The sequence below is a fragment of the Saccostrea echinata genome, unplaced genomic scaffold (genome assembly GCF_033153115.1).
Source record: "Saccostrea echinata isolate AGI-Se365-2 ecotype Australia unplaced genomic scaffold, CSIRO_AGI_Sech_v1 ptg000019l, whole genome shotgun sequence".
Taxonomy (NCBI): Eukaryota; Metazoa; Mollusca; class Bivalvia; order Ostreida; family Ostreidae; genus Saccostrea; species Saccostrea echinata.
In genome coordinates, this window is record NW_026889768.1 from 3,153,366 (window position 1) to 3,170,000 (window position 16,635).

General features: G+C 35.3%; 2 protein-coding genes across 3 annotated transcripts in view; both read right to left on the reverse strand.

Annotated features, from left to right (window-relative positions):
* Nucleotides 1–467: 467 nt before the first annotated feature.
* Nucleotides 468–11,114, reverse strand: LOC133189586 (casein kinase I-like). Of its 2 annotated transcripts, XM_061324969.1 has the most exons (10): nt 10,936–11,114; nt 10,752–10,827; nt 8,854–8,964; nt 8,555–8,703; nt 7,166–7,394; nt 6,578–6,748; nt 5,938–6,086; nt 3,902–4,037; nt 2,522–2,728; nt 468–2,020 (listed from the first exon to the last, which is right to left on the reverse strand). In XM_061324969.1, exons 2-10 carry the CDS (start codon nt 10,825–10,827, stop codon nt 1,797–1,799), a joined length of 1,452 nt encoding a protein of 483 aa, XP_061180953.1. In that variant the 5' UTR covers nt 10,936–11,114; the 3' UTR covers nt 468–1,796. The 2 variants fall into 2 exon arrangements, with proteins under 2 accessions (XP_061180953.1, XP_061180952.1); XM_061324968.1 differs by lacking the exon at nt 2,522–2,728.
* A 5,336-nt stretch (nt 11,115–16,450) lies between these two features.
* The window catches only part of LOC133189587 (DNA-directed RNA polymerase III subunit RPC4-like), an 18,878-nt gene continuing 18,693 nt past the window's right edge, over nt 16,451–16,635 (reverse strand). The window contains exon 10 of the mRNA XM_061324970.1: nt 16,451–16,635. This exon is cut by the window's right edge and continues 191 nt beyond it. The gene's annotated coding sequence lies outside the window, so the exon portion shown is untranslated.

Genomic DNA, 16,635 nt, shown 5'->3' on the forward strand with positions numbered 1-16,635 from the left:
TCTTTCAACCCCATAATCTATAGTTACTACTTTTAATGCAAACATGGTTGTAAAGGTTATAGTGTACTAAGACCATGTCACTTAACTATGTAACAGTCATTGCAATGACCTTGACCTCTTTCCAAGTGGTTGACTTCTCCATCGAAATTTAAAAAAAGTCTTCAGGTTGAAATTTTCTCAAGAGGTGTCACATGAAAGTGTTACTGTTGGTGAACAGACAGATGAACAAAATGACAGTGAATACTATAGGGGTTCAGTTTTAGATCCATGGCAACAATAACATGTGTGTCATGTAAATACTGAAGACAGATAGGCATGGACCATATGTCTGTTTCTTTTATATCTCATATCAGTGTGTTTTTTATGAACAGAATTATTCAACATTAAGGGGTTTCTTTATTAACATTTTATTATGATGACAAGTCAACAATACTGACCATTAAATACATTTTAAAACAAAGTTCCAATTAAAAGTAGATCATTTATTTAAAAGCATTCACACAAACAGCTATACTTCTGTTAATTTATAAGTTGTTTTAATATATACAATGCATGTCTTTATAAAATTTTTGGAAAGAATTTTTTAAAAATCTTTTACATTACTTCTATATCATACTCTTTATTTCATAACATGTTTGTTATGGAAAACAATTTCATTTGTAGGAAATATTGACTGACAATGTCTGCAAATTTTTAATTTTGTTGCATTTTGTGATCATTCAAAGTTACACAATATATAATCATAATATATTCAAATCCCCATCTTTCATATGACAGATTGGTCTGGATTTTCAAAAAATTAAATGGTTCATTTGAATCATTATTAAAATTTGTCACACTGCAGAAATTACACATTATCTTGTATATCTTGATAACATGTAAAATTGTAGGCAGTCAAAAATGTTGACCACATTCAGTTTTAATTTCCTTTTGCATTACATCTTAAAATTGTCTTGACTTTCAAATTTTCTCTACATTAAAGCAATTTTAATAGATTTTTGTAATGCATAGTTATATAGCATCATGCAATTTATTATGTACTATTGTAAAGAAAAACAATATTTTTAATAACATACATGTAGTAACAAAGAATAAGATTCTCAATAATACTTGTACTGTACTACAACGTATATCTAAAATGTAAGATTTTCACCCATGAGATAAGACTGCTTGAAGCTTTCAAACACATTAGAGAATGGGACAATTGACAAAAATATCACAATACAACAATTGTTTGGTCCTACCATCACAAACTCCCAATCATTGTCACTTTTAGAACTTCATCACTTATATAAATGGTCACAGATACACAGTTACTTTCCAGTTAAAATTAGATTAATATGTACAGTAAATATTATAATTCACAAATGTTCTTCAAACTCTTGTATATACAGAATAAAGTAATGAGCATGAGTGAATTTAGGGATGAGAAAGTGGCATGTAAGAGAAGCGACCTCAAGTGCATTCACACAAGCTACGGTTCCAGCACACAATTCTGTAAGCACTGGATTAAAGTCAATACATGTAACTAATTACCTACTGCACTGTAAGGTATTTTATTGAGATCTAAACCTTGCAAACCAGTTATAGGTAAAAATTTCTCTTGGTATGTTCACTTATTGCCATCTCGTTACACAACGGACAATCATTTTATCAATTTGTTGCAAACACACATCATTTACCACATTTGTATCACTGTTTTGGTTAATGTTGGCACATGATCACAACTGACATTTCCTGATTTGGTAGGATTTGTTTATGGAAACCTTGTACAAATTTTGGAAACATCTCTTTTCTCATTTGCGCGCATGTCGAGAGGAACCAGCTCTTGTCGGATTATCACCGTCTTTGGAGGCACTTCCTCTCCGTATTGCCGAATTTGTCACCATCCCTGGCTGCATCGGAGCAGTTGACACACGGGTTCCATCTCTCACAAACTCAGCACCTGTTGGGATTCCTCGGTGAAGACGTGTACTCGTTCTTCGTTCTCGCTCCCGAGATATAGGTCTCGGAGATTCAGCTATGATTAAAATGTACAAAACTAACATTAATCATCAGGGGAGCACTTTGATATCCTCGACACTACAATGAGCACCTATAAATATTCTACATACAACCTACCGACATCAAGTTTACAATGGTCCAAAACAAACTACATGTACATAACATAAACTGTCTAACAATATTGCACTTTAAACTGTAATAATGCACAGCATACATCTCTGTCTCTCCAATCAGAAATGTTCAAGTTTTTCAACCATATATACAGCATATAATTATACAAAAATGAACACAAAAGAACTGAACAGTCTGTTACTCAAGTAACAAAAATACAGCAACATGTAGGGTTTTTTTTTTCCTGGAAACTTAACAAAGTGAATCATAACAAGTTATTTAAAATAAGCAGATAAAACACAGTCCCATGAACAGATGAATATTCAGAAACAACACAAATGTAAATAAACTGGCTATGGTTTGTGCTTTAACTGAACACTGTGGGGCCGTGTTTCCTGCATAATACGCCGAAGCTTGGCACTGTCATTGGGGTTCCCCACGGGAATTGGTAATCCTGAACCTTTGAAACTGATTCTCCCACCAGATGAGGGGGTAGCTAGTCGACTTTCGCTAGCCTTAGCATCAGGAGTCCCCTCGGCAGCCTCGGGACCCCGCGTAGAGAGGGAGAGACGAGTTGGCAAGCGATCTCTGGTACGTGAGCCCCTTGTGGCATCTAGGACAGAAAGAAAGATAGTAGCTGTGACTCTGCTCACAGAACAAGCCACAGAAGAAACAAGAACCAAAATGTAACTGAACTCCGGGCTATCTCATAAAGGAAGGAAGCATGCAGAAAGGCTAGAGAACATGCAAAATCCAGCGTCATGCAGAAGGTGTGAGAAAAAAAAATAGCTGCAGGTGCCTGGCTGTTAAAATATATCAGCTTGAAAAACCTCTATTATTAAATCGATAATTTTTAGCCATGATTATCACCAACACAGGCAACAACAGCAAAAAGCAAACATTGGTGGATCCAGTACCAACAGAAATTAATTGTTCCATGCAATCCAAGAGGCAACAAAAGAGAAATATTACAACTCCAACAAGCCGAATAAAAATCTTCCTTGGAATTATCTGAATCCATGAAGCATTACACTTATGTATCTGTCTGATTATCTGACCAATCAGAATGCTTGTACTAGAAGCTCTATGGTATGTGTTGGTGTTTTGTCAAGTCAAGCAACCCCTTTTATTGTCAAGTAAGCATTCACATTGCTGGCTTACGATAGGAAGTTAACAGCCTCATTCCAGCTTTGTCTGCTCAGTGCTTCAGTTATTAACAGAGCATTGTCCATGGAATCAACCACAGTCTTTTATTGAAGTTTAAAGGCAGGTAAAGTTACAGTACACAGCTATCAGATTTATAACAGCATGCAAGGAATTTAAATGTATAATAAGATCCGACTTTCATAAAATAATACATTAAAAAAATCTGACTACTTGATATTGTCTTCCAATAAATTCATAATATCTCCAGTTTACTGTATATAATTGTGAATTACATTAAAATCTCTACAATATATAAATCTAAATATACTACAAACCAAATATTTTCATCAAAAACAAAATGCTATGCATATAATAATAATCAAAATGTAGAAATATGGAAAAAGGAAGTAAACCTTATGAAATGCTACAATGAAATTAACTTTCCAACATTTTCAAGAAGCTTTCTTTAATACATGATTATGGCACTATATCTATTCTTTTTAATTTAAAAAAAAAAATTTAAGAAACTAGAACTTCAAAATTATGAAGAAAAAAATTTGGAATGAAAAAAATTCTCAAATTCTTCATTTTGAAATACATTAAAAGTTGTGAATATATATTGAATATCAAATATACATACTATTGTAGTCTCCTGGGGGAGTGGTTGTGGGGGGTATTTGTTCCCCTCTCATTCGACTGCCCCCTGCTGTCCCATGTAGAGGTCGGGCAGAAGAACTCACTTTACCCCTGTCTGCATCATCACTGTTTCTCCCTCCCTGAAAGAAGAGCCAACACATATTACAGGATTAGGAAATTGTAAAATTGCATTTATAGGGAATATTGGCATGACCTGGGCGTAACCTTTTAAGTTGAAACTTTTTTTCAAATTCAAATTAGCCAAAAAGAATTAAGAATACTTTTTTCCCCTCTCCATAATAACTTAGAAAGCAAGAGAGATATTACTGCAATAAATGCATGATACTTTGACACGTTTTTCAGCCTTCATAAAACTTAACAAGAGGCCCAGGGGCCACATCGCTCACCTGAGCACTATGGCTAGGAAAAAGCAGGATTCACTTCAGTCTTGAAAGGTTAAAAAGTTTAAATATAAAAGTGGTTTGGGGGGGGGGGGGGGGTTCATGAATTGAACAAATTTGAATCTACATTATCTGAGGATGCTTCCATTTAAATATGACCAATCGTGGCTTTGCTGTTCTTGAGTAGAAGATTTTTAAAGATTTAACCTATGTATTCCTATGTAAAACTTTGATCACCCATTGTGGCCCCACCCGAACCCCAGGGCTCATGTTTGAACGAACTTGAATGTACACTATCTAAGAATGCTTCCATATAAATATGACCAATCATGGCTTTGCTGTTCTTAAGAAATAGTTTTTTTAAAGATTTTTACTATGTGTTCCTATGTAAAACTTTGATCGCCCATTGTGGCCCCACCCTACCCCCGGGGGTCATGATTCAAACAAATTTGAATGTACACTATCTGAGGATGCTTCCATATAAATATGACCAATCATGGCTTTGCTGTTCTTGAGAAGATTTTTAAAGATTTTTCTTATATATTCCTATGTAAAACTTTGATCACCACATTGTGGCCCAACCCAACCCCCGGGGGTCATGATTTGAACAAACTTGAATGTACACTATCTAAGAATGCTTCCATATAAATATGACCAATCATGGCTTTGCTTTTCTTAAGAAATAGCTTTTTTTTAAAGATTTTTACTATGTGTTCCTATGTAAAACTTTGATCGCCCATTGTGGCCCCACTCTACCCCTGGGGGTCATGATTTGAAAAAAATTTGAATGTACACTATCTGAGGATGCTTCAATGTAAATATGACCAATCATGGCTTTGCTGTTCTTGAGAAGAAGATTTTTAAAGATTTCTACTATGTGTTCCCATGTAAAACTTTGATCGCCCATTGTGGCCCCACCCGACCCCCGGGGGTCATGAATTGAACAAACTTGAATCTAGACTACCTGAGGATGCTACCATATAAATATGACCAATTATGGCTTTGTTGTTCTTGAGAAGAAGATTACTTAAGATTATTCCTATATATTCCTATGTAAAACTTTGATTGCCCATTGTAGCCCCATCCGACCCCCGGGGGTCATGATTTGAACAAACTTGAATCTACACTACTTGAGGATGCTTCCAAGTAAATATGACCAATTATGGCTTTGCTGTTCTCGAGAAGAAGATTTTTAAAGATTTTTCCTATATATTCCTATGTAAAACTTTGATCGCCCATTGTGGCCCAACCCGACCCCTGGGGGTCATGATTTGAACAAATTTGAATCTACACTACCTGAGGATGCTTCCACATAAGTTTCATATTTTCAAGCACAGTGGTTCTTGAGAAGATTTTTTAATGATGCCATTAATTTTTCACGAATTCCTAATTATTTCCCCTTGGAAGAAGGCATGGCCCTTCATTTGAACAAACTTGAATCCCCTTTACCCAAGGATACTTTGTAGCAAGTTTGGTTGAAATTGGCCCAGTGGTTCTGGAGAAGAAGATGAAAATGTGAAAAGTTTACGACGACGACAGACAACGGACAAATTTTGATCAGAAAAGCTCACTTGAGCCTTTGGCTCAGGTGAGCTAATAAGGCACAACTGAGAGCAAACAATACCTTAATGTGACTTACAAATTTTAGCATATTCCAGTCAAATACATAGTCATATGTAAAACCCTGTCTGTGAAAGAGGTTACGAAATAGCTGTCGCAAGTAGGAATAATCTGGCTTGTCGTCAAACCTCAGGGATCGGCAAAAGTTCAGGTAGGTGGCAAATTCAGCTGAAAAAGAAATAACTGATTTAATGATGTCAAATAGTCTTCTTTACTTAACCAGTTACAGAAACTGTTCTGACCTTACTTTTTTTAAGCAAGTAAAATTTCTTTTAAGAAATTCTAAACTTTTTATCCATTTTCACTCTCTTTGAAGTAGTTTCAGTTCTAAACACACTCTAAAAATACATCATCCAGTTACCAGTCAAAATCAGGGTAATTCTGTTCAACTTGACCCAACAAGATTATATAATGATTTTAAATGGGATCCCTATCTCCTCTATTGGTTCTAGCCAATAGTGAGGAGTTTCAGTCTGAGTCTCCCTATTCACTTGTATAGAAATTCTACTCTTAAATATAAAAAGAAGTGACATCTTAGCTTCTTTTCACTTGAATTAACTTTGATTACTTATAATTCCGTAGCTGGGAGAAGAAATATACATCTATTTTTGAGAGGTTGATGTAAACTTGAAAAGTAATCTACAACCATGTTCACTTACAAGGGAATCCTTTACACAGTTCCTCGATGGGAGTGGACATTTTCTTCTCGCTGATTCTCTCGTATTTCTGGCGTTTGGTTGCTGCCTTTAGTCCCTGCCATGGTAAACTTCCTCTTAGGAAGTACATGAACACGTATCCTAACGATTCCATGTCATCACGTCGGCTCTGTTCTGTTCAGAAAAAAAAAAAAAAAACATGATATAATTTATGGTACGCTTATTTGAAAAAACAAGTTTTAATTTTAGCTAGACAAAAGGAAAAAAAGATGAAATTATACTGTAATACATCAATCTTTTTGTAAAACAAGGGCACCCCAAAGATGAGCATCCCCAAAAGAGTACATTCATCCTTTAATAAATTATTACTTGCATAACGTCTATTACGCACACACACACAGCCCCAAACACACACACAAGCACATTACTATATCCCCTCAAATTTTGTTGCAAGTAAGACTGACATTTAAATATTCAATCTTAACAATATCAAGTTTTTGTATCAACTCTAGAAAAGAATAAGGAAGAATAAGGTTTCAAAAACACTCATTTTCAACAGCAGTTGTACCACATGTATGTAAACATCATTACCTATTCCCAAATGTGTATTAATGCTGGCATAGCGGGCTGTGCCCGTGAGATTCTTGTTTTCTCGGTATGGAATATGTTGGTGAGTTCGGGCATCTCGATACTTTTTGGCAAGTCCAAAGTCTATAATATACACAAGATTCCCTTTCTTTCCGAGTCCCATCAGAAAGTTATCTGGCTTCACATCTCGATGGATGAAATTTTTGGAGTGAATGTATTCTATTCTACTTATCTGGAATATAAACACATCACAGTTCAAATTCAGAATTTCAATCTTCGTTTAACTGACAGTGATTTTTCTACACTTTTTAAAAGGGGCCTGGGCCTTTACAATTGGGAAAAATTATCGACATTTGTGTCAAATTGGGAAAAATTAATACTATTGAAATTAACCTTAATTGACAGGTAAAATAAAATATATAAGTAAATGTAACATCTTTTATTCAAAATATTTACTACAAACTAACAAATTAGACACAGTTCTACATTTTTAACTTTTTTTTTTAATCTTTGAAAGTTGTCATTAATTGAGACTGTCCTATAATTCCATTCTTCTTTTTTTTTGCCATAATGGTAGACATAAAAGAAAATCCTACTCATAATAGCCATTGAAAGTGATATAACCTGAAATGATTTATAACAAATCCTTTTTTTCTAACTAGTTATTAAAGCTTTTTAAATTACCCTTATCATATTGCTGCAATTACCCTAAAATATTAGTTGCATCTTCTGGGTGTTACAGAAACAGTTGGAATCAGGCTTATTGTAGAACTACTAGTACTTTGATTTACAAATAAAGCTATCTTTCGCCGGTTCACATGCATCTTACACTTTCTTACGATGCATTTAGTTTGACATGATCCATGTGTTTTTCTATGTCTTGTAAATGCACAAAATAATCAGCTTTCTTCACTATTATTGACCGAGAACAATAGTGTTCCATTTTATATAAGTCCTACATAAAAAAAATTCAACATAACAAAAACAAGAACAGTTTTATTTTGGGGAAAAAGCAAATGAAATTGGGAAAAAATCGGTAATTTTTGATAGGGGAAAGGGCCGATATTCGGACCTAAAATGGGTGTAGAAAAATCACTGACTGAGAAAAACACCAGGATATTCAGAGTTTCGAGATATGGAAGTTGAAAATGTGTACTAATAGTACTGCAAGCTCACTTAAAACACAGCCCTGTCAATAGTGCCAAGAATTATTTTACTATTTTTGAAGTTGATGCAAACATAGTGTGCACTGCAAAATCTCAAACTTGTATACATAATTAAGCATAATAGTGAAAGATTTTACAAAAAAGATGTATTTTTTAGGTGATTCTAACGAGTTTATTTTTAATACATAAAACATTAACTTAAATTTAGGGTTCCCTCATGACTTACTAATTGATCTGCTAGTAGTAAGACCGTTTTCAGACTGAATTTCCGAGAACAAAAGTTGAAGAGGTCCTCTAAACTGGGACCGAGGAGTTCCATGACCATTACATTGTAGTCTCCCTCTGCTCCACACCATCTTATCGTAGGGATACCAACTATAAAACATCAGAGAAAGCCTCCACATAACATCACTATATTTCTATATAATGTAGGGATAAACACTGCAAAAATCTGTATCAAAGATTCCTGGTTAGATTTTGATAATTTACAATGCCTAAATAAAGAACCATTGTATATAAGATTACCTCCACCCTGCATCATTTTGTAGATCTTGCTTTCTATGTGAAGCTGTGGGTGCTTTGTTTTCACACATTCTAATTTAATGGCCACTTCTTCTCCATTAGAAATGTCAGTCCCTACAATGTGATTAGATACGTGAGAGATCTAACATTATCCTCAGTCTACTCTGTTTGAATTCTATCACAGGATTCTTAAGCTGTCATATTTAGCAAATATATTTAAGCTTCAAAAATAATCCTTTGTATTTGAGAATATGATCGTGATAATAGTAATGTAAGAAATAAGAAACCATAATACTGATAAAAGGTTTAGACAATGAAATAATAACTAAGATGTTAGTTTAAGACTGCATTTGTGTTCAGTTTCCTTAGTGTATGAATTGATATTATGAATACATGCCAATGCAGCAAATCTTCTTCACAAGTATTACCATTTGCTCATTCATGTATATCTCACACTCCACAAAAATCCTAATAAGTAATTTCTATTTTTCCCATTTTGAAATGACATAAATTTCTCATTTAAAAAAACTCAATTTTACAGAATTAATGCTTATTACATGTATCACAGGTAACCCCCTAAGTATTACAATTTATGTCACGTTATCTTCTTGTCACTTAAATATAAAACCAAGACCATAATGGCCCATCATTAACTTTGAATCAGTGAATGTATAAAATTATAATGTAATTAAAATGTAAATGAATAATAATGTAAAGCCAATTGCACTGGGCATGGACTAGTTTAAAATGTAGAGACACATAAAAGGCGGAAAAAGTGTTGGTTGTCCAGTTTTACCAAACAAATTGATATAAGAGCAGATTAGATGGAAGTTGTTTCTTACATTTTTTGCCCTAACCACATATAACTCATACTTTGTGTGAATGACGAATCAGCGTTTTTTTTTCCCTTATATAACTGGTACTGATAAACCATACCATTCCCAGTGCCAAAAAAAAAAATCCCCAATTTTTAGATTAAAAATTTCCAATTTAGCTGCCGAGGAACTGAGTATGATGACATCATAATTCTTTTCATATGAAACATTATAAGAGTTAACTAATTGTTTTACTTCCTCTTAAATTGAAAGTAGAAATCAGTGGTAATTTGGTGGGACGCGTGTGTTGACAGCGTAGTCAGTACCATAGTTCACATTTATGACTTGAAAGCATGACAACAGGAGAACAAGAGACATTAATATGTAAAACAATGAATACTTGTTGATTATTCTTTAAAGCATTGACTAATAGATACTGAGGTTAGAATAAATGCAAAATTTCCCTTTGTTCTATTTCAACGCTATTTTTCCCAATTGAATCGGTACTGGACCCATTCCCAATGGGCAGAAAAAAATCGCTGTGAATGTTTGCATGAATGTATCCGGTATACATGTGAGATCGCATACACAATCAAATTATTTCCTTCTGTAACAAATACTGTTTCAAATTTATTGTGTTATAAAAATCGAACTTCCACAAAATTGTATGTACATGACTTCTCTCATTTGCAACATATGAAACTGTGTCAATAGGTCAGTGAATATTTTCATTCACTTAAGCCTTCAAATATATTTAAAATATCAAATTATACATTTATTGATTCGCATAATGTTATTAAGCGCACAGATCAGCACAATATTATGAGGTTTAGTAATATTTCTGTATCATTGATTCATGGACTCGATGGAGTGTGTGATATTACGTATCCAAGACTATTATATTGACACTCTTTCAACATCTTGGCATGTGAAAGTTATCTTTTACCCTTTATCATCTACGAAAAATTCAATGAAACATATAAATTTAATACTACCAGTAAATCCTTCCCTCATAATAATGTTATGACATCACAAAGACTGGAACTTAGCTGTCAAAACTTCCTGTGAATCATTATATTGTCTCACCCAAATAAATGTCCCCAAAAGATCCACTTCCAATTTTCCTTCCAAGTCTATATTTGTTTCCGACCCTCAATTCCATCTACAAACAGACGACATCAGTTAAATAAGAAATAGTTGTCAAATATACAACAAAAACAAAACGAAAACAAAGAGACTATGACATCGATTGGGCTTTGTTTTTATGTACCTTGGCCTCTGCAGGTCTTTCAAAACAGTCTTAGTGGCTCATCAAATAATTAGTCTTTCTACTCAGAGTGTAATCAACGCCATTTGGACAGCAAAAAGGGACGGATTGCCGTTGATTGTTAATATTCTCACTTATTCTCCGCCATTATTTACTTCGATATCGGTTGCCGATGACGTTCACGCAAGCGCCTAGTATACTTCCTGTGTCCGAGCTTCTAAAAAAATTCCTAAAAGGGTTCAGAACCGGACACGCCCACTTTTGCAAACGGTAGTTCTCGTTCTTAGAAAAAAGAATCTTATTTTTTTTATATGACACAAAAGCCAGCTTTAAATTCAGTAGCACGGATGAAAGGAAGTATGAATATTTCGAATATAGCGCGACCTACTTCAAATTGCGAGGGGGGGGGGGGGGGGGGGCTTGAATCATGTAGATGTAGCTATAGTATAGATCTAGCTCAGTTTGGGCAGGAGGTGCAAATTACATTTGTAAAGTACCCCTCATTATAAAATCACGCAAACTTTTAGCTGGGTCATAAATAACAATGTGACGAATGCCTTTTACCAGTTTACTTAAAGTTTTAGCAGGGACCTATATACTAGTACATGTATATAAGGTCCCTGGTTTTAGCATGCATAATTCAAGGATGAAATTATTTCTTTTTCAATAGGCTTACTTGAGGTTTGTTTGAATATCATATAGTTGGGAAATACAGTCCTCTGGTTAAAAAAAAAAAAAAAAAAAAAAAAAAACATCCCAGTCCTCTACAAAGGTAGGTGTGACTTGCGGTGATATTTCTCACCCCTTTCTGTCACAGGCACCTGCATGAAGTGTAGATCGATACCCCCTCCCCCTTTCATTATTAAAAAAATAGGTAAGAGCCTATAATTTCTCAATAATATGCGATTTCTCCGTCTACGATATCCATATATATTTCCATGTACAGTTTACTAAAATATTTTAGTATACCGTACATGGCCAACTTCTAAATGTGAGAAAAAGTACAATCTGCTTGCATAGAACGAAATATGGATATCGAAATTATAGGCTCTTACTATTCTTTTTTTTTTTTTAATAATTAAGGGGGGGGGGCTGTCCTCTCTGTATTTGTTATGCAATCGTAGAGGAGAAAGACCTGAATTCGAACCCAGGCCTCCTAAATCTCCAGTCAGGTGCTCTACCAACTAAGCTATCTGGCCACCGGCGATCTAACCCATCTCACCGCCATATTCCTCCCCCCTTAGAGGTCTTAGGCCCCGAATACACCAACACAGGCTCTTCCCTGACAGGTCTTTCACCTGTCACTTCCAGGGCATGGCACGGCGCTAAATGTAACAGGAGAGGAGAAAAAATGCGACGGACCAAACCGGGATTCAAACCAAGGCCCCCTGAGTCTCCAATCAGGTGCTCTACCAACTGAGCAATCTGGCCACCGGAGATTGAACCCGTCTGACCGCTACAGTTAAATATACACGATATCTGAATTTATTTATATTGGTCCTTTGTAATAAAATATTTTGAACCCAGTCTCCAATTAAAGGTATTGGACTAAAATAGTGATGAATTTGGAAGAGAGTTAATACTAATGAGGGAGGGGGGATTAAAACTATCTTGGAGGCGATCTTTTAAAATTCTTATGTTTATTATGAAGACAGCTGACATTTCTACACTCTGCTAGTACCCTTAGCTGCTTAGGGTAAGGAGTGGAAAAAATAGGTCAACTGATAAAATTTGTTAATTTTTAGCGAAATATAGCGAATACCGGTATATTATCCACCAACCTGCTTTTCCCATTCAAAATGATGCGTTTTACTCTGACTAATTTGGGTCTTTTGAATTTATTTCTTCTGATAATCATATTTTACGTTCTGCAGCCAATTATGACATTCGTCTACGAACAAATCTGTTTAAAAATTCTTTTCAGTATTTCCAATGTTTCATTGTGGAACAAATTACCTTTTCATGAATCGCAGAACCCTTTCGTAAAAATGCAGAAAAAATTATTATCAATTGCCTCAACATTTTTTAATTTGTAACCCCCCTTTTTTTCCCCAAACATAACCTTATACTGTTGAAAATGTTCATTTAAAGGCTGGTTGCCCCCCCTCTCCCCCCGCACTAATCACCCCCCACCCCACCCCCGGAAATAGGATTTTCGAGTTTGGTTTTGCTTGTCGGAGTTTTTTCAGGTAAGTTGCAATTTTTTTTCTCTGGCTGCCCCCTTTCAAAAATGATACGTGTCTGGAAAAAAAATCCTTATATAAGTCTACTTCATCATTGAAAGATTCCCTATGTATAGTGCATGCACTCAGGTACCTTGTGCCCAAAACGTCTATATGAACTGATCTCTTGGTTCAAATAGAGTAAAACATGATTGCCCCCCCCCCCCCAGAAATGGACCACTTAAGAAATTTCAATCTGACCAACCATTTTAAAAAAATAAAGTCATATACAGCATCTGAAGAATTATTATAACTGACATGCAAACTACTATCTTCTCAATTTTAGCCGCTTATGCTAATCATCACGTGATCCAATGCCGTTATCACTTCATACACATCAAAAAAAAGAGGCTTATAATTTATTCACACTTTACAAACTAGTTTCTATAACTCTACCTCATGATCAAACAAGATACATACATGTATATACATGTAGATGCATACATATATGTACTTACATAAACTTCAATGAAACAATTCGTTTTCATTGCTTTCTCCTCTTCAGGCAAGATACATGTATCTGACGTATTGACATATAAAAATAAAGATGCCAAAAAAATTCACAGGTCAAATGAGATTCTGTATAATCAGGGTTTTTACTAACATAGTTATTAACTTATTGTTGACAAAACATTGTCAAATAATAAAGTCTAAAGACTTGATACAGATAACTATAGATGTTTATTATATATTAAATAACAAAAAGGTGGGGGAGGGGGAGTATATGTATAAACTTTCAAATTCTCCAAAACACTGGGAGTGGACTGGGGTTCTTGGGATTTTGAAATCGTTTTAGGTTTTATCACTGACGATTTTCAATTACTGTTGGAAGGCTGCAAAGTTAGACCTGGTCATAAAGCCACGTTGGAGATTGACAGGTTTCAATGATTTGTAGCTAAATGATAACGAAAAGAAACATATATACAGTCAAACCTCATTAACTAGAACTCAATGGGACCGAGAACAAACTTCAGGATATCCAAGGATTCGAGATATCCAGAGTAAAATACTTAAAAATAAGGGGTTGGGACTTCAAAATCACTTTGACATATTGATGGTATACAAGACATCAGTGTTCGAGATACCGAACTGTATCCCAAGATCCCAAAATGCATAAATCAACACAGTTTGGTAATCACAGACTTCAAACTGTACTGGATAAATAGACAATTCATAGCAGAAAAACTAAAAGGCGGGTTATACCATGACTTACTTTTTCTTACAAAGCCCAAGGCCTCAAGATGTAATAACTGATATTGTTATACCTTTGTTCCAAAACAAGAGGCCCATGGGCCACAGTGCTCACCTGAGTAACTTTGGCCTTGCTGTTTTTCACCTGATTCCCCCCCCCCCCCCCGAAGTTCTTATTGTGGCCCCACCCTACCCCCAGGGGTCATGATTTGAACAATTTAGAATCTACACTACCCCAGGATGCTTCCACATAAGTTTCAGCTTTTCTGGTCCAGTGGTTCTTGAGAAGTAGATTTTTAAAGATTTTTACTAAATATTTCAATGTAAAACTTGGATTCCCTATTGTGGCCCCGCCCTACCCCCGGGGGTCATGATTTGAACAATTTAGAATCTACACTACCCCAGGATGCTTCCACATAAGTTTCAGCTTTTCTGGCCCAGTGGTTCTTGAGAAGTAGATTTTTAAAGATTTTTACTACATATTTCAATGTAAAACTTGGATTCCCTATTGTGGCCCCGCCCTACCCCCAGGGGTCATGATTTGAACAATTTAGAATCTACCCTACCCCAGGATGCTTCCACTTTAGTTTCAGCTTTTCTGGCCCAGTGGTTCTTGAGAAGAAGATTTTTAAATGAGCCCACCAAATTTTTGTATTTTCTTGATTATCTCCCCTTTGAAGAGGACTTGGCCCTTCATATTAACAATTTAAACTCCCCTTCACCCAAGGATGCTTTGTATCAAGTTTGGTTAAAACTGGCCCAGTGGTTCTTGAGAAGAAGTCGAAAATGTGAAAAGTTTACAGACGGACGGACGACGGACAATGGGTGATCAGAAAAGCTTACTTGAGCTTTCAGCTCAGGTGAGCTAAAAATGTCTAACATTTCCAATGTTTTACTGAGTGGGCATAAAAAGATCGAGTGAGATATTGGACCTGTCGATGAGATGTTGGACTGCTTATGTCACATAATGGGCGGGGTCAGCTAAATGTATGTCCAAAAAATAATAATAATAAAATAAATAAATAAAAGGTATAACAAAACATTTATCAACTGCGTTGTCGGGCAAAATGCGTTTTGTCAACCCCTCGAACCAAACTCTTTGACTTCGGCCTAACGGCCTCAGGCAAACAGTTTGGTTCTTGGGTTCGACAAAACACGTTGCCCTTGAACCCAGTCAATAAATGTATAATGCGTGATAATCAAATGCAACAGGGTGGCAAAAAATACTTAATCAGTATCACTTTAAATTAATTCTACTTGTAATAAACCATCTAATTTAATATTATTTTATTAACAATAATTTCATTTTACAACTTTAAAAGGAGCAGTATGAAGCCCCCCTACTATAATTAACATCAAACAATATAAATCTGGTCATATTTGAGAGAACTGCAGTACAAGTGTACCCAATCGTTAATTGAAAACTGATTCTTTTTTTCACAGTTTGGTTATTTCAAAGGTGGCCTTCGAAATATTCATAAAACTAAATATTGTTTTGATGGTGCACATTCTCAAAGTACCCCAATTTTAGTAAAGAACATTATGATGAAAGGGACATGTAAAATACTAAAACTGAAGATTGACCTTGACCTCTGACAAACACATCTACCCATGGGCACTCTCTGGGTAAGGTGTTAGCCAGATGGAGCCAAGAGGAAAGAAAATGTGCAAGGATTTTACACAGATATCTTGACCTTGAACAAATTTTCTTAATCAAAGGTCAATCAAACATATTTTTTCTCGCCTTGGTCTAATCTTGCTTGAAATCACAATACTATAGTGTCCATGAATAGAGTTAAATGCAATGGTCTTGAACCAATTTTTAGAGTGAACATCAGAATAAAAAAAAACATCTTGAAAAAAAAATAAAAAATATTTCCTCTCCCTTTGGCCCTATCTGGTCACATTATAGCCACATAACGACCATGAGTTAAGGTTGTGCAGTGACCTTGACTAATGTTCTTAATCAAAGGTCAAGGTTATAGCAGCTCTCCTTATAAAAATTGTTTGGAGCATCTTTTCTCTCCCCTTGGCTCCTACCTGGCTCGTGCAGTCATTGTGGGTTAAGGCTGACCTTGAACTAAGTTTTTAGTTCAGAGGTCAAAGTCAAACAGATATCTGTGTGATATCCTTGTCAAGAGCATATTTCCTCTCCCCTTGGTGCCATATGACTCATACCTCACCCAAGGATGGTGCAAGTCAAAGATCAAGGTCAAACCCCAACAAGTCCCTTTCATCCTGATGTCTTGTACTAAAAGTGGGGTCCTTTGAGACAGTCACCATCTCAACA

What these genes read in the sequence shown, in the direction of transcription:
- LOC133189586 (XM_061324969.1), bottom strand. Translation starts at nt 10,827, where the DNA reads ATGGAATTGAGGGTCGGAAACAAATATAGACTTGGAAGGAAAATTGGA. An exon ending in TAATACACATTTGGGAATAG is followed by an intron (nt 6,749 to 7,165) that starts GTAATGATGTTT and finishes TTTTCTGAACAG; the next exon opens with AACAGAGCCGACGTGATGAC. An exon ending in ACTGTGTAAAGGATTCCCTT is followed by an intron (nt 6,087 to 6,577) that starts GTAAGTGAACAT and finishes TTTCTTTTTCAG; the next exon opens with CTGAATTTGCCACCTACCTG.